Source organism: Watersipora subatra, chromosome 1 (assembly GCF_963576615.1).
Source record: "Watersipora subatra chromosome 1, tzWatSuba1.1, whole genome shotgun sequence".
NCBI classification, from domain to species: Eukaryota; Metazoa; Bryozoa; class Gymnolaemata; order Cheilostomatida; family Watersiporidae; genus Watersipora; species Watersipora subatra.
The window spans coordinates 8,320,803-8,346,924 of NC_088708.1; the positions used below are offsets into that span (position 1 = coordinate 8,320,803).

A 26,122-nucleotide genomic window follows, 5' to 3' on the forward strand; every position below is an offset into this window, starting at 1 on the left:
CAGGCATTTTTATGCTACGCAAGCGCATCACCCCAAAATGATTATTGATTTTAACTTTTGTTGTCTAGTTTAGAAAAATATTTTTAAAAATAATATGACAAAGTTTTGTATGTAATTAAATTAAAAAAAAAATTAAACAAATATATTTTTTGGGAAAGTCACAGGAAACAGCATGCGTTTGATTCGCAGTGTGACCTTTGACTATTCGTAAAGGTAAGATTTAAAAAAGATAACTATTTGTGAGTTTCTAGCCCGCAGTTCCTAACTCGTTTGCGGAATGTTGTACAAATGTTATAAAATTAAAATGTTATAAAAGTTATGCAAAACTGTTTTCTTATGTCCATGGTACTGCTGATTACATATAATCGCCAACATAGCTACACATTTTTCAAACTGACTGAAACTCGCAGGCTATGATCTCACAAATAATTATCTTTTTTAAATCTTACCATTCGTAAACTAAATCTTAACATTTATCGAAACTGGAATAGTTGTAAATTCGGATGTTTTTTTAATGCACGGATTGTTACAAAAATTATTAAATAATATTATGTACGGTTAGAATGAAAATGTGACTTTAAATGCTCAATCTTGTAGCCTAGATATTGGCTAGATTCCCTATGTGCGCATCATAAACATACCACTAATTGTCGTAGCTTCGTTTGGAAACTGAGAAATTTGATTAATGTCAATAAAAACTTGTTACATTTTAGATTAGAACTTGAGTATATGGTTTTAATTAGTTCTAAATTTTTATGTTGGGAATATTTGAGAGATGACTTATTAAAAAGACCTACTGAAGGAAACTACTTAACACAAGATCTCATGAATGGTTGTTAAAACATTAGAGCTGTTGGAAATATATGAGTGTATTCCAACAAGGTGGATGAACATTGGTTCAGTAGACGAAAAACGGCTCACTATACATGAACTCATGTCTGAAGGCGCTCACTCGGGCGCTATCAGTTTAGTCAGTTACGTGATACTCAAACGGTTGGCTGGCTGTGTTTTCTAGGTTTCTCAAAGCTAGTGGTGGCCTAAGCATTGTCGCTAATTGTGTTCAGCAATATATTTACCACAATTTACAAGAGCGCTCTTAATCAAATTACTGTAGATAGATACTCTGATTATGTAGTAGGAGAGATTTGAATATAAACTAGTAGGGGATAGTGGGACACATTGCAACGTGGGGCACAATGAAACACTCCTCAAATTTCTTGTTTGTTCACATCATTTTAAATTCTTACCTTACTATTTAAAGAGCTTTCTAGGTCATCTTATGAGATATTTTAATTGCATGAAATGAAAAGAACAGCAATTTAGGTGAGCCATGATTATGTAAAATTTAATGATAATGTTTTACCCTTTCATTTTCGTATCCAAATTTAGAAATTTGCATATTTTCTTTGTACATCATCCCATGTTAACAGAAGTCAATGGAGGCAGCTATAGACATGTTCTCTTCACAATGCACCCACCAACTTCATGATGTTGCATCATCATGAATTGGGATGAACATTTTGGTTACTCAGTGTCATGTGGGCACGTTGAAACACAAAGGGTATGGGGCAAGTTGCAACACGTTTTAATGATAAGAATGAAGGAGCAAGTTGCAACATTTCACAACTTACCCTTCTATTACTTACCCAACTTACCCTCCCCCTTATAGAGGGAACAGCTCGAGTAGCATTGAAACTGCTGTTTGATACAAACCTTGATGGCGTAGCTAAAAGTTAATCCTCTCGATGAACCCCTTAATTTCTGGACAATTTTAATATCATGACTGCAAATACTAATTCATAGAAAGAAAAGTTTCATCTTTATATCAACACTAGCTATACTACCCAGCGTTGCCGGGTAATATAGCTAGCTATACTACTCGGCATTGCCCGGGTAATAAAAGTCTTTGGACAGAAAATTGATTTGTATTTAACATATAACAACATTTGCCATTCTAACATTCAAACTACATATCATGAGAAAAGTGTTTTGTGTATTTGAAATAAATTAAGAGAGAAAATGGAAACAACTGTAACAGTTTTCAAACTTTGTCAAACAACTGTAACTTTAAAACTTCATATTACGAGGTAAATGTTTTGTGCTGGTCAAATAAATTGAAAAAAACATAAAACGTCTACAAAAGGATTTGAATGCAAATGTAAAATAATTAGCAAGTAATAGCTAAATTAAGTCTGTTTTACTATAATTACAATACAAGATGATTCGGTAATGATACAATTAATACGAGTTGAGAAAACAAAATAAAATTCTGATTATGTTGAAATAATAAAGGCAATTCGTGCATAGAAGTGTGTGTGTATAAAAAAGGTTACTGTTCCAGCAGAAGCTATCCATCAGAACTTTGAATACGATGATACTGATACCTCTCGATACTGGTACAAATGTAAAAATGAGATATCGTGCTCTCTTTGTCTGACTGAACGGAGAGGGAATGTCCAGGTTATTCCTACGGAGATAATACAATTATCCACGTAAAATGAATTGGCCTTGACTGCGATTTTTAGCAATTGAACCATCCAAAAAATGAAAATAGAAGTTCAAGAAAACACAAAAAAACATTGTGTTTCAAAGAATTAATAAAATTCATAATGTTTCAAATAATACGTCATTTAGCGTGTGCATACGCTACACAATATATGATTGTGTCTTTGGTCACCACGCTTTGTATAACTCAGTGGTAGAGCGCTTGAATTTAAAATTTGTGGTTGCAGTCTCCATGAGTTCAAAGTCATCAGAATGCGGAATTTTAAATTCAAAGATTTCAATAGCTATAGCTGGACAAACACACAGAAACACATAACGACAAATTTTGAGAGATATATTATAGATGTGTATAGGTTTTGTTTTACTGTGGTAGTTTTTTTGTTGTGATTGTTGTACAAGGTGTTTTGAAGTTCATAGCAAACTCTTTTCAAGTTTTTCTTGCTCAGATAAATGGTGGAAATTTCAATTGTTGGGCTGAAAATAAATTCAAGAAAACACAATTGTAAAAATAAAATTTACTATGAAATCAAAGACGTTTCAACATGCCCCATAGTTTGTTTCAACGTGCCCCTACCAGGCACATTGACACACCGATTATGCAATTAGTACTTTTGTGATATTTTCCAAAGTATACAACCACCATAATTGGCATTTGACATACAAATGGAAAACATATTTCTGCATCCTTTGTTATTATCTACATTATATTCCAATATTTTCGGAAAAAACGTTATACCCAAAATTTTTTTGTTGCAACGTGCCCACCTTCCCCTATACGAGTTACGTAGTGTGATTGTGCGACACTAATTCAACACTGGTACAGTTAGTGAGCGACAGGAATAAAAACAAAACAATGTTACTCATAGCATTTATTTGTCTGTTTTTATCTTTAATCATTGTGGGCAATCAGAAAATCTCATATAGATTTGATTTGTTTTATGCTAAATATATTTTTGATTTTTGCAAATTGTTAGCTATTGGAGTTTCTATTTACAACCTTTGTCGCAAAACCTGTTCCACAGTTTTCTATCTCATGCCAGTACATAAGAGGCCATGTTGACCGTAAAATGTGTTATGGTGTTTGAAAGATCTGCAAATTAAACTGGCTTTTTTATTTAGCAAATGTGTCCTCAATTACAGATCAACATTACAAAAATGCATTGGGACTGACAGTTGAGTGTAGAATATTCACTTGTGCAAGGTGCTGCTTCGTACAATAAGCACATACCATAATTATCCCATATAACGCATGCAGTGGAAATTAGTGATTTGATACTGTGCCATTCAATTTTAGTAGCTAGACAAGCTCCATTAAATGTTCGCATCAACACATAGTTCATTTAGTTGTTTTTGGTGCACGATTTTATACAGTTATACGTTTGCTAGCGATGCTGCTAGCAAGTTCAAGTAGCCTTTGTCAATCACATATGAATTACCCGGAGAGCTGCTTTCAATTCATAAAATTCTGTTTTGTTGTAAGAATGTAAAAAAATCAACAAAAATATCTTATTAGGCAAAAGAATTCTAGCATGCTGATATAAAACTATTAAGTGAGCACAACCAAGGGTAATGTATATATACTGAAACCTCTTCCTGTCTAAGCACTGAAATATGAAATCTTTATTCTTGAAATGAAATCAGGTTCTTCTCAGTTTGCTAGCGAATAGAAAAACACAACACAAATATAATGAAGAAACCATGCCTGCTAAATTTAAATGCTTGTGTCAACTGAGCAATCTGCAATCTATACTATAATAAGAGCCTGTGTTTCATAAATATATACTATAATAAGAGCCTGTTTCATAAATCTATACTATAATAAGAGTGCTGTCCACCTCTGTCCGAAGCCACGCCAAGAGCACTAGCAATAAAATTTCCTTGCGCGTCTATTGAACTCCAGTACTCCGATTTACAGTCCAGCACTCTAACCATTAAACCACTAAATTACTCTATTGTAACTGTCCTTGAATGAAAGAAAACAATTACCTGTATGCGTTGAGCCAATAACAAATATGTTAACAACCCATGCTCAGCGTAGTTTCGCTTTGCAAATTTTTTATTTTGATTGCAGTTAATTGTTAGCAATGACCAGTCGTGCTAGACGCATTACAGTTACGAATTTTTACTAATTTTAGATCTAAGGACTTTGAGTAATTGTTATTGAACAATAGTACGTACTACTGAGAGTTATTATTCATAAGTTATCAGTTGTATGCTTTAGTTCAGCCAAGCATTACGCCGTTCACGTATTATTTAAAATCTACAAAAATTAGTACATAATGAACATAGATATAAACAATTTTGGAACGATGTGTCAAAAGGTTTGTCACAAAAATGTGTCGAGTGCAATATCCTAACGTGATTCCATATTGAAGTCGTCTGTTCCTCTTACGAAAAATTAATTTGTTCTTTGATGTTTTAGAGTTGCAATGTTACTGGCACCAGCTGTTGTTATAAACGGCGTCAGATGGCTGGTGCCTGCCCTATGCATGGTTGCTCCTTCACCTCTCATCTTCTGTCTCATACAAATACTTCAGCTTGTCAAACCAGCATTGGGAAACAAGACGTTCGAGTTTATCGATGAAGTGATTTGGTCCTCTTTTCAGCGGACTGTTTTGTGCTTCTTTTCAAACATGAATGGTACTAAGGTAATATTGATTGTCAGGTTGTAATGTAGACTGTAGTACAGTAAGATTGTATCTTGTCTATCATTGTCTATCATTGTCTATCTTGTCGCTTGGACCACATGCTTTAATCAAGGTGTCGTGTGGCTGTTGGTCAACAAATAAATTGCTATTTGATTTATGTGCCATTTTGCTTGCAGCGTTTGAAATTTTTTTTTGTTTTGCTTGTTTATGTATAACCTGAGATCTTTGTTTTTAGGCTGTCTTTTCCGGAGACTATAAGGAGTTCTTTAACACTAAAGAAAATGTTTTGGTTATAAGCAATCACCAAACAAACGGTTTGTTTATCTCACCAAACCTTTCCAATGTGCTATTAGAGGCTGTCTAAGGCTACATATTAATAAGCAAGGGGTTGAGCGAATGCTTTGTTTCTAGAGAATGAGATAGCTGGCCTGCAAACCTAACACAGCTATTTCTAAAGAATACGATAGCTAGCTTGCGAACCAAACACAGCTGTGCTACTTAAAAACCTAGTTTTTCAATGATTCAGGCAATGATCAAGCTTGTAGTTGATTCCACCAAACATCCATAAACCTTTTTCTATTTGTATTATAGATTTCTAAATTTCCAAATTTGCTGAGTTTGTACAAGCAGCTCCTTTCCATCCATCAATAAACAAAATTAACAAACATTTTGCTCTAGTCATCACATGTGTTGCTGACATTCCTGTAAAGTTCCCAAAACTTGGACAGCAAGAATTTAGAGCAGGTCTGAGACATGTAATAAATTTCTACTGCTTCGTTTTGGAGGAGACTCTCTTGCACAATTGGTGCAAGGCGTTGTTGTTCCAAAAATGTATTTGAGGCTTACTCATTTCTAGTTGTTTTCAAAAACACTCAAATAAAAAGACAATTCGCCCATTTTGTATGGTTTTCCGTTTGTGAACCTTTCTTATTTTATTGAATGACTGGTTTTACAACCATTTAAAGCATTGTATATTTCAGCTTCGGTTGCACTCTATGGTTTGCAGTTGACTGGATCTGCATGAACATGCTGACATTAAGAGCAAAGGCTATGGGAAAGGTCAGATATATGCAGAAAGATGAGCTAAAATATATTCCACTGTTTGGACTGTATTTTTGGCAGGTACAGCTCAGCCGCAGTAAAACTTGTTCTCACAAGTGTATCATACATGTATAGGCATTCTTACCATATGAATTGACTGATTTTTCCTGAAAGAATGCGAGTCTTAGCTCATTTTCGAACCAGAAACGTCCCTTTCAATATCCCAGTATGCAGGAAATAAAAAACATCAACGAGCACCTGCTAAATCTGACACTTGATACTCATCATGACACTGATGTAATTACTCTAGCCTTGTTACTGAAAGATACCTTTTGAAAAGATACTATTTAAATATATTACTTTTAGCCAATACATCACAGCAATCGGGCGGTCCTAATACAATACATCTTAAATAGCAATTTTTTTTTTACCAACAATTAGCAGTTTTTATATTTAGAAATTTGGCTGGTCAGATGTTGGCACATAAAAACCTCACCAAATCAGTCTGCAGTTAAACTAAGAATTTTTGTAATTGTGTATTTGTAACAAGCTGTAATTAGGTGTTGCATTCCATTATATAATGATGTGCAACTTTGACAATTGACAAGCGTAAACATAACAATTACAGATAAGGATTACACATCTAATTAAGTTTTTGCTCTGTTGTAGCATGGATGCATAAATGTAGGTCGGCACGGCAGCTTCAAGGAAAGCAAGACTGTGTATCAGCTGAACTACCTGAGAAACTGCAACATACCGGTGCGTCATACACATACTTATTAACTAGCTGGAAGTATCCGAATTATCGGCGGTTTATTATTCAAGGTTTACAATCTGTACATAATTGCTAGCAGACAAATGTAGTCATGCTACTTGTCATTAAGGTCCAAACACACTAGGCGATTTTATCGCCTAGTCATGAGGAGGGCGGAGATATTGCTGGCGTGTACAAAAACGCACTTGAGCGATTCACTAGCAAACGATATAATGGGCGCTCTCATAAACTGCCAATAAACTTCCGTATCAATAGTTTCTTCGAAGTTGTTAATAAATTTAGGTAAGTCAAAATGGCGCCGTCTAGGAAACAACGTAAACAACTTACGCAATTGTTATTAAATCTATCTCACTTTCACGGATTGTACACTGCCTGCACTACAAGAAGACGTAAGAAAAAACGATTATTGTATTTTTAACTGTAATATTTTTACGATTTTTATACGTATTTTATTTTGTAGTGGTTTTTTATATTAAATATATTAAATATTTACCGTTCTCAAGATGGTCAACCTGCGCAACGATTGACTCCAAGTGTTGGTTTTCAACTCGGATTTTTTGTAATTTTTGTTTGTTATGGTGTACAGGACTGGGAGTGCTATTATTAAATTTGTGAACAATTCAGTGTTCCTTCTGAAGATGTTTCAATCGTAACAAAATAGCAAATTGTCGCTGCTGTACATTGGTGAACATCGATAAGAATTACCCGCCATAAAATTGCATTCGGGTAAAAACCAACCAATCGAAATGCATCTCGCTAGCGATAAAGTTGTGTAGAGAAAGTCTAGCGTTATTGCTCTGCATGAGCACGCTGAGTGAGTTCTAGCACAGATTAGCACCACGCAGCACGATATCGCTCTAAATATCGCCTAGTGTGTTTTCACCTTTACACGGAGCTTTGGTAAAATATTACTAATTTCGTTCGACCAAGTAAACAGGAGAACAGTTTTATCGTGTACATTCTTGTAGACTTGGTTAGTGATTTTCCCAGAAGGAACTCGTTACAACCCAGACAAGCCCACTGTGTTAGCCAAGAGCAAGCAGTTTGCTAGTAATAATGGTTTGTCTCACCTAATATGTGCCTTTCCTGTATATGACTATATGTATTTTTGTTTCTTGCACGTGTGTATCATGCTTTTGTATTTCATGCATGTGTGCTTTCTGTCCTGTGAGTGTGTTAGCACTTTACGTCTTATGTGTTCACCCTTTGTGCATGTGTGCACATTCTGTAGATGCGTGTAACTTGTGTATGTGGACATGTCTTGTGCGTGTCTGTGTGTTCCCTGTGCATATGTGTGTGTACCATGTAGATGTGTGCGTGCATGCATGTGGGTCCGCTTAAGGCCGGTTCACACTATGTCGTCATTTGTCAGCGTTTCCCTTTCGGGGTCCATCATCAATTATGTGAACCGTGAATTGATGTCTTTGATGAAGCATCGTAGACACGTTTGACAGTTTGCAGCTGTCAAACTTTCCCGATGTTTCGCCGAGCATTAACAACCGCCTTTCAAATGTGAACCATTTCGGCAATGGTAATTTGCGGTCGTGGATAGCGTGATTTATTCATATCCGTTCATGATAGTCACTGCGGGACTAGTTTTTGAATCCCGCATGCAAAAACAAAGAGGTTTTTGCGAAGATTTAAAAAGATGAATGTCACAGGGTATTTCCTGATGCAAACGCGGATGGGTATGTGAGGGTGAACATGGTTATCATCGACGATCACCGAAGTATAGTGGCACCAACGCCGAGATACAGCGATATAGTGTGAACCAGTCTTTAGGTCGATACAGGATATAATTTCCTCTATATTTATATCTTTTAGGTACACCACTTTTATATTGTTTGCTGATGGCTCTATTTAAAGGTTTACTTGCAACAAAATTCACATTACAGTTATTTAGTATCAAAAGATTCACCATGTCTTACTCTGTGGTGTTGTGGGTGCAAAATATATGGAAATGTGATTACAAGCTCTTAAAAGCTCAAAAACGAACAGTTAATCGCCGCTGTCACGAAACCGCCGTAGATTAGAATCAGTTTATTTCTCTGACGTAGTCAATCCATTTGGTTATTGTTTTGACACGTGATGTTCTCACGTAAATTGAAAGGCCAATAAAAGGCTCAGTATAAAACTTCTCGTAGCACTAGTTTATGACAAACACTTCGGGTTTTACCGAAGACCCGTATCAAATATAGATGCTCGTGATAGATTAAATAAATTAAATAGATGTAGGGCATGTATGTAGTGCAATATGTGTAGTGCAATTGATGCAGTACCTGTATGTAGTGCAATTAATGCAGTGCACGTAGGTAGTGCAATATATGTAGTCCAATGAATTTAGTGCTATGTATGTAGTGCAATGTGTCTAGTGTTTTGTATATAGTGCTATGTAGTTAGTACATTTATGAAGAGCTCACTATCTAGTGCTATATATAGCATAAAAGATGGCAATAAACAGTTCTATGATAATTTGCCATAAAATTGTAGTGCGAATTTTAAACAATAGCTTGTGTTCTTGCTTTTACTTTGTTCGTGCAGTCATACTTAAGCATTCAAACGTATCTGACCTTTGACCTCTGACCTTGGCCAATTTAACTAAAAATCTTGAGATTTTCATGCCTCAGACTGACCAAATATTCAACTTTTTACTTAACCGAAGGAAGCCTTTAATTTGTTCTGTTAAAAAATTTTATAAATAGAAGAGAAACAATTTTTCTGCTGTTTTTTATTTCCAACGATCTTTGCTAGGATTTATTGCCGTACTCTTTCATAAGATGTTTTTAGATTTTATAGTAGGCTAGTCTTTACTACTTTAATGTTTGTGTTTAAGTTGGTAAAAATAAAACATACAAAGTTTTACAAAAAAAAACCAAAACAAAAAACATACAAAAATACAAAATACACAGTATATTTCTACAGTTTTTTTATGGTATACAGTACAGAGACCCTAAGTAAACAAGGCTGATACAAGTTGCTACAGATACAGCAGTACAGTACATTCCTCAAGCTAGTCTAGTTTAATAATAGAATATTATGAGACAATCACTGTATTTTACATATTACCCACTCTCTTATTACACGTGGAAGCAGTTTATGATATAAAGCAGATGAAGTCTATGTTTACACACTATTCAACTCCGCATCAAATATAGAATATGCAGGCATGGAGTTTATCTATGGCTATGATTGAGCTTATATCTGGCATATGATAGAAACATGTCAGTTTCATATATTTGGCTCCACCTTCAGGGTTGCCACTACTCGAGCATGCACTGTCACCGAGGTATCGAGGTACATTCCTCGCTCTCCGAGAGCTCCACAATCATGTTCAGTCTGTGTATGACATCACCATAGCTTACGAATCCACAAGACATCTCTCAAGAGATGGGCAATATGAGAGGATTCAGGCTCCTGGGATGGTTGAGTTCATTCAGAGCTACTCTCCTAAGCTACATATTAACATCAAAAAGATAAAGGTAGCGGACATCCCGCATACAGACAAACTGGCCTTGACTCGCTGGCTCCATAGCTGCTATGAACGCAAGGACAGGTACTTGTATTCATTACATCTTCATGATATGTAATTTGCACAATGGCATATGCAGCTTTGGGGGCGCTGGATCCACACTATTTCTCTATGTGATGCCTTTGCAGTAGGTATTATTCAGGCGTTTTTAAAAGCTGAGTATAACAGTCAGTTTTATGTTTTTGATAAACTAATATTTAAAAAATTGTATTCAGATATTAATTTTGATAAACAACAACTGCCATGTTACGGAAAAATTTTGCCGTGTGTTAAAATATGATATGTTGATGTCATTATCCACCACCATTTCAAAGTGGAGCAAAGTGTTACTACTACGTGACTCATTCCTGATAGTAGAGAACTAGTTGTTATTGTGTGTGCGGATATAGTACCGCTTCTTTACATTATGAAAGGCTTGCTAAATAGTGAGATTTTTTGCTGCACAGTATCTTCTCATGATGTAAGGACACTGCAACCTTGCACCCACCAACTGGTGGCTTCTACCCCCTCCGACAAAACAGAGACCACCGTATCATAGTACGAACTTGCACCAGGTCAGGTGGCAGACCCCAGGGTCGTGTCACAAACCCGGGGTAGCATGGTACACCAGCCCAACAACCGTTGGGCCCTTACACCGCAAGAGAGCAATGTCAAAGTCTCACGACCTCCACGGTTCTCTGCCCCTGTTCCTATGGAACGCTGCCAAGTGATAGCCAGCGATCGAAAAACTCGGAAGAATCCAGAAGAGCTGAACACGGCGTCGCCTCTACCACGTCGATAGAGCGATGTAGTGCACACCACTCCGAAACAACTAGCTCTACCCCGAGCCCGGGAAGTACAAACCCCTAAGATATCACGCTTGAGTCAGCAACAGAAGGATGATCCCAACTTACGGCCCATTATCCAGGCCATATTGGGACAGACCAGCATTGACTCTCGAGTGGTGAGCGCTGAAACAGCACAGCTGTGGAAAACCCGGAGCCACCTGTTTCTGACAGAACAAGAGGAGCTTCAGATCACGGGACCTGAAGGGAAACGCCGGGCAATCTGCCCCCGTGCGCAAAGGAGGTCTTTGATCGAAAAGACTCATCAGGAGGCTCACTTTGGGGCGAACAAAGTCATAGCTGTGCTGAGACGAAATTGGTTTTGGCCTGGCCTGACGAGTCAGGTAAAGAGACTGGTCAGAATGTGTGGGGCTTATCAGCAAGCCAAGGGCACCGATCACCGCCGCAGCCGAGCTGAGACTCATCTGTACGCCGGTCGGCCTTGGCAGATCGTGGCAATTGATCTGTGCGGTCCACTCCCCCCTACCACAGCTGGAAATAATCTTATACTCGTACTCACAGGCCATTTCACGCGTTGGAGCGACGCCATACCGATACCAGACGGGAAGGCAACCACCATCGAAAGGATTTTGGATGAGCGAGTGTTCGCATATTTCGGCATCCCAGAAGTCATCCATTCCGACCAGGGAGCTCAGTTCCAGTCGGAGCTCTTCCAAGCATGCTGCGAAATCTGGGGATGCGACAAGACGCAAACATCTCCGTGCCGACCACAAGGCAACACTGTGGTTGAGCGTCTCAACAGAACGGTGGGCAACTCGCTGCGAGCCCTACTAGCAAGACAAGAGGTGGATAAGTGGGACAGACTGTTACCGCAGATAATGAGGACTATTTGGGCCACCCCCACCGCGTAACAGGCGAATCCACCAATTACCTGATGATGGGAAGGAAAACTCGGTTGCCCCCGGATATTCACCATCCTGTAGAGGCGCCAGAATTTACGGAGTAGGAATATGCCGTCGAATTACAGGAGCGATTGCAACAAGCCGGACAACTCCTGAGATACCAACAGTATCGACCCCGTGGAGAAGCGGATGTCCCACCTCTATTTACAGTTGGAGACCAAGTATGGCTGAAATCCTTCTACAAGGGGAAAGGAAAGAGGGCTAAACTCCAGCTGAAGTATATCGGGCCGTACAAAATTACGAAGAGTCTTCCGTATCAGGTATACGAGATGGAACGACACGGCAAGCGTACAGTCCAACACGAAGGACGGATCAAATTGTATCTCGAAACTACACCCACCGCTACCGAGACAACCACGACCGTGAAAACACCACCAGATCCAATTCCAGCTGAGTACGAGGAGATAACCATGGATGAAATTTTTCCGACACCTGCCACAGGCCCAGCCGAGACAGAAGTACCCGACGCAGCGGTCCAGGAATACCAGGAGATCATAGACCCACCGTCAGGAACTCCTCTGCCGGTCCAAGACGAAGAAATCCCAGGGTTAGAGACGGGGTCCGAGGATGGGTCCGAAGAAGGGACATATCAGTCCGCTAGTGATGAGGAGGGGGAGTCGGAAGTAACGGTTCCTCCCTGCCCAAGGCGCTCAGAATGGAAGCGACGGGTGCCTGAAGATGGAGAGACTACGTGACCCATGCGATAAGTTATCTCCCCGGAGTCCGAGGACGGACTCCAGTTTAAGGAGGGGGCGATGAAGTGAAATTATATAGATAGGACAACTATCGATAGAGGAGCTGCCTGGAGAGCTAAATATGATAACAGCTAAATAGATGAAGACCGTTCGGCTGTCTACCGGAAATCGCCCTTTAACAAACAATTGTATAGTAGTGATAATAGGATAGGGCTGCTAGACGGTACTGTTCGACCTAGACTATCATATAGTATCAGTTGCTTATTTTTATTGTAATAGTATAGCCGTAGGTACCTTTTATAATTGTTTTTAATCTGGCGATGGCAATTTCTTTACGCATTCCACTCGTATTTAATCTACATTTATTCACCCGGACTGAAGAGCTCAAGAAGCGGATATACAAAAAATTCTTGAGTAACTTTAGATTTTTATCACGCAGCTTACACCGACGTTATCACAACTACTACGTATCATATTCTCATTGCATTACTACGGTTGTACCTATATAATATTGTTATTATCGTGACTGCAATTGTGTTACTCATAATACAAACATCATCTCGCTTCTATACAAGACACTGCCTACGCTTGCTGGCTAATTTCCGTGAAGGTTGGAGCAATTTCTCTGAATTTAAACAAATTCCCTTTACTAACAATTATTCAAACTCCACGTCTATACAAAAATTGCATAGCATTAATATCATAGAGTGTAGCATTAATATCATAGAGCGTAGCATTGATATCATAGAGTGTAGCATTAATATCCTAGAGTGTAGCATTGATATCATAGAGTGTAGCATTGATATCATAGAGTGTAGCATTGATATCATAGAGTGTAGCATTGATATCATAGAGTATAGCATTGATATAGAGTGTAGCATTGATATCATAGAGTGTAGCATTGATATCATAGAGTGTAGCATTGATATCATAGAGTATAGCATTGATATAGAGTGTAGCATTGATATCATAGAGTGTAGCATTGATATCATAGAGTGTAGCATTGATATCATAGAGTGTAGCATTGATATCATAGAGTGTAGCATTGATATCATAGTGTAGCATTGATATCATAGAGTGTAGCATTGATATCATAGAGTGTAGTATTGATATCATAGAGTGTAGCATTGATATCATAGAGTGTAGCATTGATATCATAGAGTGTAGTATTGATATCATAGAGTGTAGCATTGATATCATAGAGTGTAGCATTGATATCATAGAGTGTAGCATTAATATCATAGAGTGTAGCATTGATATCATAGAGTGTAGCATTGATATCATAGAGTGTAGCATTGATATCATAGAGTATAGCATTGATATAGAGTGTAGCATTGATATCATAGAGTGTCGCATTGATATCATAGAGTGTAGCATTGATATCATAGAGTGTAGCATTGATATCATAGTGTAGCATTGATATCATAGAGTGTAGCATTGATATCATAGAGTGTAGTATTGATATCATAGAGTGTAGCATTGATATAGAGTGTAGCATTGATATCATAGAGTGTAGCATTAATATCATAGATAGTATATATAATATATAGTATTGATAATATAGAGTATAGCAGGTGGCAATTAGTACTGAGTGTTTGGAGTATGATCTGGTTTTTCACACAATCACATTAGGTGCAAAATATAATAATATATGGTCTGTTTGTACAGAATGATGGCTAAATTTATGGAGAAAGGAAAATTTGTTGAAGGAGACACACACTATGAGCCTGTCACTAGTTGGGCCCAAACACTGCCGTATAGCTGCCTTTTCCTCAGTATTACTGCCCTCACCCTCTGGCATCCATATGGAAGACGGAGCTATATTGTTGCCACATCACTGGGTGGCCTAGCTGGCATAGTCTGGATGAAATTTCATTGACTGATCCTAGTTGCTTTTATTAAAGAATATTTTACAATTCTTTTCGAACTCAGGTTGGAAAGTTCTATTAATTGAATAATTACATTTGAGCCACTAGGTGTAGTACATTTTCGACACAATGTAAAATATTTGATAATAAAGAGAAGTTTGTGTACAAAATGAATTATATTGAAAATTTAAAAAAGATAAGTTTTTGTTGATATTGTGCCACTACCTGTTTGCCGATATCAACAGTTATACACAAAGTATTTTCACTAAGAAAGCTGCCTTGTAAGAGTTTAGCTTTGGAAAATAAGCCAAGCAGAGGGGAGCGAATAAGCATATATAAAAGTGACAAAGGATATCAAAGTACAGAATATTGCTACTCGGGCTCATCATCACTCGAGTGGGCAGCATGACCGAGATTCATATTCTGCACGAGTTGGGAAATGTCCACTGGCTGCCTTGTAGGTCTTATAGGGTCTGTTGAAAATCTGGCTGCATTATTGTTTTGACCAGGATTGGTAGAAAGATCTCTTTGGGAATCTGGCGCAATGTCATTCTGAGAAGTTGCTACATAATTTTTTTCGGACCATGCCTCAGTTTGATGCGGTGTTGAAGCGATAGCAGCGTTAGATGTAGGAGGAGTTGTTGAACCACCTTCAACTGTTCGGTTTGCTGAAGCATTAGACACCCTTATACCTGCCTTTCCTTGAACTTCACTCACATGTTTAATACAGTCTCGCTTAATAGCTCGGCTTACATTTCGGTCATCTTTGCGATACTGTTCCATGTTTTCCAGATCTATAGTGTAGAGAAAACCAGCTATCTGCAGATCGAATACAGCTTTTGGATCTTCCTGGTACCTAGTGAGATCAATGAAAAATCACATGAGGACTGCTAATAGCAGCAGGCGCAAACTGCATTAGAGATGTTACAATGTTAGCTACTGACCTTTGTTCTATGTCTAAGGCTATTCGTTTCTCATAGAGCCACCAACCACGCCTTCTGGCCTGGTAAAACCACTGAATCTCATCAGTAAGAGTGTGAGGCTCCAAGTCAGACTTGTCAACCATCTCAGGATTTTCTAGATAGCTGAGAGGCACCACTCGCCGACACATAGCACAGCTCCTTGTGCGCGTTACTACTCCTTTGAGGCACAGGTAGCAGAATATATGGCTGCATGGTAGTTTCACGGGATGCACACATTCCTGGTAGCACACTGGACACTCCATCTTCACTTGTTTATCTACAATGTAAATAACATTTTCACTATCTGTTTGTCAAGGTTTGTCACTACATGCAAATACAAACGAGCTGTAACTAGTTCCAGACTTTTATCAACCCTGAGGGCTATCTACATGTGGCAGCAAAAACGGCAAGCTAAGTAAACAATTGCAAATAGCCTTTGCTTAGTTGTTGCCATCTAAAATAATTATTGAGATCTGTTTAGAACTAACTAATTTCGCAACTCCACAAGTGTTGTCGATGATTGCATTATATCAGGTTCTTATTTTCTGTTTGTTAAATTTTGTTTATTCAAAAGGGTAAAAGGCAATACTATAAAAAAAAAGTGGTATATACGTGTATGATTGTACCATGCCATTTCATCATAATTGGGCTTGAAATTATCCGACATGTCAAAGGTTTTTATGCGATGTATTTTACATTCTGTGACGAACTCTAAAAAGGTCAATTCGTGATTCTATCCAAATGGTAGTCTTTTGAATAACGTTCAAATGTAGGCAACCATTAGAAGTGTGAAAGTTTCTCTAACAAAAGCTCATAAAATCGTTGTTACTAGCATCTTCTAGTTCTACTAACTATCCCTTAAAATTTCTTCATTTTGTGTACTTGCCCTATGCCAAAACATAGTTTGAGCCTCCACTGATCACTTTAGATGGTAATATCTAAACAACATACTTTGAATATTTAAGGCAGATTCAAATCCAAGAAAGTTCTGGTCAGCTTGTAGGAGTCTGCAGATTTATCTGATCTCGATTCTATAAATTATAATGTTACCTGTTATGTTCGCTCATGATTAATGATTAACTCCTTTTTTGCATATGCATTTGAATAGCAGTGCAGTTTTCAATGATAGATATGCTAAAAACAACACGCTGTTCTTTTGCCAGGTCCGCTAAATACATTACCTTCTTGGTCTCCCAACTAATTTTGGGAAATGAAATTTTATCATCAAAATTAGCTCATAATATCTATAACAGCCTGATCCTGATTTGAAAAATAAAATGAGGGGCATTGACGAAAGCAATGTGATTGTTGACAGGATCACACAAGTTACCAGCATAGGAAAAACATGGCAAGCCCTGTATTCAGTCGCTTCGGCTGTGTAATGAACTACACGAAATACAATGTGTTCATAAAAAACAGTTGCTCCAACATGAAGACTTTGACATACAAAACCAATAACAGAAAAAATATATATTGAGGTCTGACTGCATCGCTTAGCTCATCGATGAAGTATACTATATTGTTAAATTTACAACTTATTATAAATTGCAGTTTGTTGATTATTAAGTAATTTATTACTTTAAGGCATCTCACAATATAGAGCATTTAAAACTCCATTTACTGTAAGACCTCTAATTGAATGACATGGCGCTCTATTTTTAACCCGTCCTCTAAAGTGGAGGTGGTAATTGGAGGTGGCATTTAAATAGAGGCTGGCGGTGTTTTTTGCAAATAGCTCATCAGAATTTTCGGAAGATAAATTTGGCCCTTTTACGGGTGAAGCGAATGTCACCTATATTTTGTCCTCTTTTGCCGGTGGAGCGATATTAAACCTTTTGGGTGCAATAAATTTACTAACTTACCTCCAACTTGTCAGAGATCTCTTAATAAATATGCATTGAGAAACCGAAAAATATTTCTAACAGTTAATATCTATTGCTTACATTTAACCTGCGATGATATTATAATCTGTGTACTGCTTTGCAATTTGTTAGAACTGTCAATTTTGATTTCATTTTAAATTTGAAAACATATTTTTATTTTATATCTATATTTAACAATATTGCACAAAAGCTCATTGCACTCTTTGATATGTTTGCTACAGTTGGCAGGGAGAACTGGCTTTTTACGTGCAATAGAAAAGGAGTTATGAGAGCCGATCCATTGTAAGCCGTGTTAAAATAACCGCAACGATGCTATTAAATAATATGCTAAAAAATAATATGCTATAAATCTGCACACTTATAAGTTATATTATGATAATTGATTAAATGCTACAAATATATATATTCATAAACAAGTGACATAAACGAACCATACTTATATTACTTGCAGAAACAAAAATTAACGGTTTTAAAACAAAAATATTTGCATCGTTTGCTCGGATAGCTGCGTTCTGATTGTTGCTTTCGGTGGAACGAACATCTTCTGCTCGTCCAATACCTTTCACAAGGGTTCTGACCTCAACTCTTCTTTTGCACTGCATAACTAGTCGATATTAGCGTCTAAACAATTTTTTGGTAGAGCAAAACATTTACGCGTTGCATTTAGCACAAATGCAATGTGTAAAAGTTTTGCTCGCCAAACACAACCTTTAGCCTAAAAATAGTCGTTCATCTACCATCATAGATGTAAACCGTTTATATACATGTACTTCAAAGTATCAAGACCATGTTAAACAAGGAACTACTATATTAGCCTGATACAGTTATTAATTATTTCTATGGTGTTGCTTTCCAAGTTTTAACAAAAAAAATCTTAGGAGTTGGACAACGATAACATTAATTGTTATTGATGTAACGTTTACAAACGATTAATTATTAATATGACTTTGTGGACACTTTTCTACCGAAGAATTGATACTATGGGTTCGTAAAAATCAAAGATTGTCAACATGGCGGTCAAATGAAAGTGGCGTTCAATTAGAGAATGGTGCTCTGTTTTTCAACCCTTCTCTCACAGTGGTGGTCAAATAGAGGTGGTGTTCAAATAGAGGGGGTGTTCAATTAGAGGTGGCATTCAATTAGAGGTTTTACGGTGAATCTTCTTTTGAAGATGGGTTTACTTTATGGTAGAATCAAACTTCAACCATGTTGAAACTCCTTTTCAAGGCAAACAACAGTTTTCATTAGGATTCATTAAAGTGAGCTTTGACTTCTGTGAACATCAGGTCTAAAATTCTTGCTCAGTTATATCTTGACAATCGGCAACTCTAACGTGAATCTATGCTGACAATATGTTACACCGATAAGCAAGCAGTGATGTTAGTGGATCAATATATCAATTCACTGCTGAAATGAAATAATTATTATTGATTAATAATTGTTGTCACGATAAAATTTGTGTAAATGCCTTCATAGATCACAAAACATGAAAGCACACATGTGGGATAGGTCAAGGCTACAAATGCTCTAAAGTCATTATGACACCATAAATATAACTTGAGCAGCATATGGCACTCTAAAAGAAACAATGCAAACTGTTATACAGTAGTACCTCTTGGCTCACATGAGAACACTAATAGAGCGTTAGACCCACTAATAAATCAAGAGTTTAATTGAAAGATCTAAGGTTAGATTTGAAGTTGGCTCCTAACAGCTAAAAAAACAAAGAAACTCTTTAGGCTGATCAAGACTAAGATAAAGATGACATAATATTCTAGCTATAATAGCCTATGCTGAAATTTCAAAAACTGCCAAAAATCTTCATGATCTGACCACCACAACAACTGTTAGACCTCTGCTTATGCTGTACCTACCATTTGCAACACGGACTGTCTGTTAAAGAATATCTGACACGATGTAAAATACACACCTAGAACCCAGCATTGAAAGTGGATGCCAAACACTAAATTGCATAAAGGTGTTTAAAAACAACAACAGTTTGCAGTAGTCCTCATGGTTATACGGTAGACACACGATGTTTCGCATACATTTGTATTTTATGATGTTCAAACCTATCTACATTTTTAATTTGGCCATATACAAGGTGAAAGCCATAAAAGCTTCATTTTCAAGTTTCATTTTTAAAAATTTAGAACACATGTACCTACTTTGCAACTTGATATAGAACATTCAGTTGTTTCACTATTTCAGTTTTACTGAATAATTTAAAGGGCTCTATGCATTATGCTAATTTTATTTTAAGGCACAGATGCCGATGAATAAAAATATATTGTGACAAAGTTCAGCGGAGCCAAACATTAATGTACATAGTATTGCGAGACCAGTTGCTGATTATTCCTTAAACCGTTACGTAGAAGATAGTACTATGCATATTCTAGTCTACAAAAATTAAAGATCTGTATTAGAAAAATAGTCCTGCTGGTCGATTTTTGGTACTCCTGTCTGAAAGTACATAATTTCAAATCGTTTCTTCCTCCTGAACACTATTGCCATTTTATTCTTTTAGTTAATAATAGGTTTGTTTTATATTTTGAACCACATCTAATTCACTAATCAGAACCTCTCAAAATAATGACAAGTTTAAATACGCTTTGCAAAATATGCTGAGCTATAAATTGCAGATAAGCAAACGGTATTTGCTAGGAAAGTGAGTTGAATTGTAAATCTTGGAAAGTACAAAGCCTTATTTTGAGTATATAGGCTAATTCTAAGGTAAAAAAAACTATTTAAACTGACAAACCAAATCAGCAATACATTATTGTGCATATACAGTATATGCATACGAAGATGGCTCTATGTGTGGTAAATACTACATATTTTTCAGCCAATAAAATAAGGTGACAGGTCTATGTTCCGCACGCCCTATGTTCCGCAAGGCCCTATGTTCCGCACTTTTCCGCAAAATCGGATAAAATTTCTGAAAAGGACAGACAACTTCTAAAGCAAATGCAATTATTGCTGTTTAAATTAAAACCGTCGTTGTGAAATCACGCCGTTGGGAAAATACAAACCGCTCTGCTGAACTTGAGAGAAAATAAAAAGATCTGACGAATGAACGTTCACTAAAAATTAGTAGTGATAATACACGAATTATCAAATTAGAATACGCAAAAAAACCATCTTTTTCAGTCATTTTTATTTTAAAGTAATATAGATAAATTCAAAGGCTACTTCATTTTTTTATTTAATTATAGACAAGCGTTCATGTAAGCCTACATTTCTAATTATAAAAGCCATACTCTATATATCTCACTCCATAACAATATTAACATAATCATGTAAGCCTATGTTACGTACTCTGTAATATTATACAATTTTTTTTCTAGGCGTAATGTTCCACCATATGATATTGTATGCCAAGAAAACCGATGCTCTACACTAAATTATATAGTAAATAAACATAATCATGAGGCTATGTTCCTCACTCAATTATAATACTGTATAAATATAACCATGAGGTTTATACTCCTCACTCAACTATATTATAAATAAAATCATTAGGGCCAAAGTTCCTCATTCGATTATATTATAAATATAGTAATAAGGGCTTATATTCTTAACTCTATTATATTATAAATATAATCATGAGGGCCTATGTTCATCACCCTAATATATTATAAATATAATCGTGATGGCCTATGGTCTACACTCCGTTATAAAGATAACCCTGATGGCCTGTGTCCTTCATTCTATTAGCATAAAAATAAAAACCGTGAAAGGCCTATGTTCCTCACTATACTTTATTATAAATATAATTATGTTATATTATAAATATTTTATTAGTTAAATTATTTATATTTATTAGCTATGTATAGTTACGTATATTATAAACATAATATGTTTCTCATTTTATTATAATATAAACATAATCATGAGAGTTTTTGTTCGTCACTCTATTTTATTATAAATGTAACAATGTTGTATTATATATATTTTATTAGTTAAATTATTTATATTATCAGCTGTATATAGTTATGTATATTATAAAATAATATGTTCTTCATTTTATTATATTATAAATGTAATCATGAGGGTCTCTGTTCCTCACTCTATCATGTTATAAATATAATAATGAAGGCCTATGTTCCTCGCTCAATTATAATATAAATACAATAATGAAAGACTATGTTCCTCACTCTATTTTATTATAACTATATTATATTTTTAATATTTTATTACCTAAATTAGTTATATTATTACTAGTTACGTATATAGTTACTCACTCATAACTATATATAGTTATTTATATTATAAATATAATATGTCCCTCATTCTATTATAATATAAATATAATCATGAAGGTCTCTGTTTCTCACTCTATTTTATTATAAATATAATAATGAGGGCCTATGTCCCTCACTCAATTATAATATAATTATAATCATGAGGGCTTATGTTCCTCACTCGATATTGTACAACGTACTCGCTTGAGCCTATGTTCCTCACTCGAGATATTACGATATAGGTATTCACTAGGGCCTAAATTCCTAACTCCATAACGAGCATACTACACTTGCTTGGGTCTATGCTCCTCACTCAAGATTGTGCAATATACTCAAAGGGCCTATACTCCTCACTTCATAATGAGCATATTATAATCCCTTGGGTCTATGTTTCTCACTCGAAATTGGGCAATATACACAAAGGGCCTATATTCCTCACTTCATAATGAGCATATTTCATTTGCTTGGGTCTATGTTCCTCACTCAAGATTGCGCAATATAATCAAAGGGCCTATACTCCTCACTTCATAATGAGCATGTTATACTCACTTGGGTCTATGTTCCTCACTCAAGATTGCGCAATATACTCAAAGGGCCTATATTCCTCACTTCATATTGGGCAATATACTCCCTTGGGCCTAGGTTTCTCACTCGATTGCTTGGGCTTATAATCCTCAATTGGTAATGCGGAACATGCTCAAAGAGGCTATGTTAGTCACTCAATCCTGATATAAATACAATCAGTAGGATCTGTGTTCTTCATTCTGTTATATCATGAATAGTCATATGGCCGAGGTTTTTCCTTGATATTGCATGCTAGTCTTGCTAGATCATATAAAGCTCTTAAGATCTCATAAAGTCAGACACGGCCATTTTTGGCATGATTGTGAGGCGCAGCACATTGGAATGCTCCCTCGCATACTTTACAGCCTAGATGTGAACTTTTGCTATCATTTATGCTGCTTTAGGCAGCACTTGGCACCAACTATCACTGAATGAGGTTTCATCCTTGTCATGTAATGGATTGAAAAATTATTAAATATCAAACCTGGTGTGATAACCATAATTTGACATCAAAAACTGATTTGTGATCAATTGCAAAAATCTTCTGAAGTTTTTGACACATGACATTATTGTTCAGCAAGCTCATATCTCTACTACCCTTCTACTAAAAATATGTACTGTTTTGTTTTTTAGGACCAAGTTTAATGATTCTGTGAGGTTTGAAAGAAGACTACCACCTGTGACGCGCGGAACTGTGACGCGCGGTACTGTGACGCGTGGGACAAAAATAACACTACGAAAAATCCAGAATTTCTCTACGTTTTGTAGTATTTAGACAACAAATTGTCATGATTTGGAGTCACAACATCTACCCATATACATGTGGTCAACCAACTAATAATTTAAAATTAGTATATATTATACTTATTTTATTTAACCGTAAATTATAAGACACATACGATTCAAAGATTGTGAGACTTTTATGCAGTAAACAATTTTTTCTTAAAATCGTCATATTCTGCCGTTATCATTTTCTCATTTTTTAGTAAAAAGTACCACAGTGACCTGATAGTTACCCCTGGTGCAATAACTAGAGATACTTTAAGAGGAAAGTTCATCTGGGTGGTTCTTTTGTCATTGGGGTTTGGCTGCATGAACTTCTTGCGTGCACTGTGCATGTACTTTATAGTTCAGCTACTTTCATTGGCCTTTGCAATGAGAATTTCTCCCGTGTTGACTTCAGAGTCATAGGCCAATGCGACCAGCATTTGTGGTGAAAACTGCATTAATGTTTGTGAAGTATCTCTTGTGGTAACTTCTTGATTAGGTTCGCTGCTCTGTGTGTGTGGAATTGGCTGCCAGGTGGGATCAATCAATCAGAGCAACATAACTATTTTTTAATTGCAATGTGATGGCACGATCAAATGCCATGAATTAAAGGCACCATGGACCAGGGTTCTTTGCACATTTGCGCAGTTTCAGTAATCTTATCTTTTGAGATAGAGAATATCTTTATTGGTTTCGCTGATTTGGAAGTTATTGTTGTTGCAGCTTTCGCAAATGACTGCAGAGTTTACGACATACTTTTTTCCGGTACACTGCCATTAGCACCTGTTGTTTGATGCTTTTCCTCAATACCATCTATTACACCTTCGCCATGCGATGTGATTTTTGTAATCATACATTAAAAACACACATTCAGTTCAAAGATTACCTCACAATTTGACGGACATCACGCCAAGTGTTTGTATCAGTAGGGTAATATTGACCAACTCCATGTTTTGAGTTCGAAACATCGTAAATTAATTCTAATTTTTTATTTCTCTCAAAGAAACTGGCTTTTTTGCCTTGGAATATCCAGCGATGTTTTCCCATGCAAGGTATCAAAATGAAATCTCAAACAAAGACAGACATCGTCATATTATTAAAATTGTTCGGCGTGTCACAAATACTTCCATATGCCCATAAAACCGAAACTAGCTATATTTTCAGCTAATTAGCAAGTTTGGCTGGTCAAACTCGCCAATTCTCGCCAAATCTCGTTTTATAGATAAAAGATTTTTACCTCAGATAGCTTAGGAAGAACAGGCTGCAACTGAATGCACTAAAATTGTGACACGCGGAACAAGCTATTCTTTACTCACGCGAATGGTAAAAAAAAGTTGCATTTGTTAGGAAAAAACACCTAAGCTAAAAATCTACTTTTGTATTGATTATAAAAGAAAAGCAAAATTTATTTCAGAATGAATAGCAAAATTTTAAGAAAGATGACCTATTGTGCCGCCCGTCACACACCATACCAGAAAAATCTACTTGCATACCCCATATCATCATGAGAGATTATTTCATTATAAAAACTTTCTTGTTTCTGTATGTCTGAACATGTTTACTCACTAATTGACAGAAAATTATGATCACAAAAAAGTAAAAAAAAATTGCCTATGTGTGTGACCCTATGTTTGGCTCTGCCCAGTCGGATTTTTCTTGCTTGTTCTCGCGTAAAACAACTCGCTGTTGCTCACTGGGGTGAGCCATGCTGAAACTGACAATTCAGTTATGTATACTGTATACAAAAAAAAACCTTTTTTCTGGCATTATACAAAACATGCCTTTATAAATGACCTCAAGACTCAAATTTTGGAGTAATACATTTACACTCTTTCCTTTTAGAATACAAAAACCTGTGGTGAAACCTTATGATGCTCAAGTTAATCAATAACTTTTGGGAACTTGGGTTTGGGAACGTTCAGGAAATTCAATCTTATTGCATTCTAACCATAGCGTGATGAGGTATTCCAAGTAGTGATGAGATTTTGAATTTAGCGATGTATAATGTATTTGTGTTTACTTGCTACCAAGCCAGCAACAGCGCATTTTAAGCAGCTTTGGAAAAGTTTGCAACTGACCAAAGAGGTGCAGTTTATCTTACAACTACCAGCAAGTATGTTTGGGGCCTATGCTTATGTGATGTTAGGCCTATTATAAATGTAGGTTATTCAGGGAGTCCTGTTTGTCATTCTACTCTAATTCAACTTTGCTTATGCAGGCTCCCTGGGTGGTGTTCATAAAGCTGAAAGATCATAATTTCACATCAGAAGGTTATGCTCGCAGCAACAATAAATATGTCGTATGTTTCAGCCAACTCATACTCACTCAGGCTCTGTAACTCTGAGTCTGATCATCAGGGACCACCGAGAAAGGAGATGGCTGTAGATAGCCGTTTTCTTATGCCTATGGTGTTTTTATAAAAGCACCTATACTGATCATCCCACTGAACACGTAGCCAGCAGAATAAATCAGGCTTATGGGGGAATATGGGCACTAATTCAGGACTGACAACTGCCAGCTTATCAACCTGAGAATTGTTATTCACTTTTTTAGTTTTCCTTGTGCCCAGCAGTAGTTGAGCATAAGTTATGTTGTGACATTATTGTTTGTGTTCATAAAAATTAAGGCTATTGGAGGGTATGTCAGAAAAGTGTCTTATTGCAGCCACATTTATATACATGTAGTCGTAAAAACTTGCTCCGTTTGATTGTCTGACTTAATAATTTAAGTCAGAAGTTTAAGTTCTTAAAATAATGTTTTTACTTTGATAAGGTTTATCATCACCGCTATGTACAATATCTTTAACATATCATGAAATTTTTAGTAAGTGTTTGTCTCAACACACAAAGTAATGACATTACATGAGGTCGAGTTTTTCAAAACATTCTCTTTT

At 36.4% G+C, this 26,122-nt stretch overlaps 2 protein-coding genes across 4 annotated transcripts in view; one reads left to right on the top strand and one right to left on the bottom strand.

Annotated features, from left to right (window-relative positions):
* Positions 1–186: 186 nt before the first annotated feature.
* Positions 187–14,971, top strand: LOC137393002 (1-acyl-sn-glycerol-3-phosphate acyltransferase epsilon-like). Of its 2 annotated transcripts, none has more exons than XM_068079389.1 (8): positions 187–213; positions 4,928–5,153; positions 5,389–5,467; positions 6,160–6,212; positions 6,864–6,953; positions 7,938–8,028; positions 10,222–10,522; positions 14,609–14,971. In XM_068079389.1, the coding sequence occupies exons 2-8, from the start codon at positions 4,935–4,937 to the stop codon at positions 14,817–14,819; spliced, it is 1,044 nt and encodes a 347-aa protein (XP_067935490.1). In that variant the 5' UTR covers positions 187–213; positions 4,928–4,934; the 3' UTR covers positions 14,820–14,971. The 2 variants fall into 2 exon arrangements, with proteins under 2 accessions (XP_067935490.1, XP_067935486.1); XM_068079385.1 differs by having other exon boundaries at positions 6,160–6,275; positions 14,609–14,968.
* Positions 14,966–26,122, bottom strand: part of LOC137393017 (E3 ubiquitin-protein ligase RNF146-B-like) — a 42,659-nt gene continuing 31,502 nt past the window's right edge. The window contains exons 2-4 of one of the 2 annotated variants that reach the window (XM_068079408.1): positions 16,722–16,801; positions 15,753–16,047; positions 14,966–15,664 (exon numbers count right to left, since the gene is read on the bottom strand). In XM_068079408.1, the coding sequence (XP_067935509.1) occupies positions 15,181–15,664; positions 15,753–16,033 (765 nt within the window). In that variant the 5' untranslated portion in view covers positions 16,034–16,047; positions 16,722–16,801 and the 3' untranslated portion in view covers positions 14,966–15,180. Of the gene's footprint in view, positions 15,665–15,752; positions 16,048–16,721; positions 16,995–26,122 lie in introns of those variants that run through there. The other variant, XM_068079401.1, reaches the window with a different exon arrangement.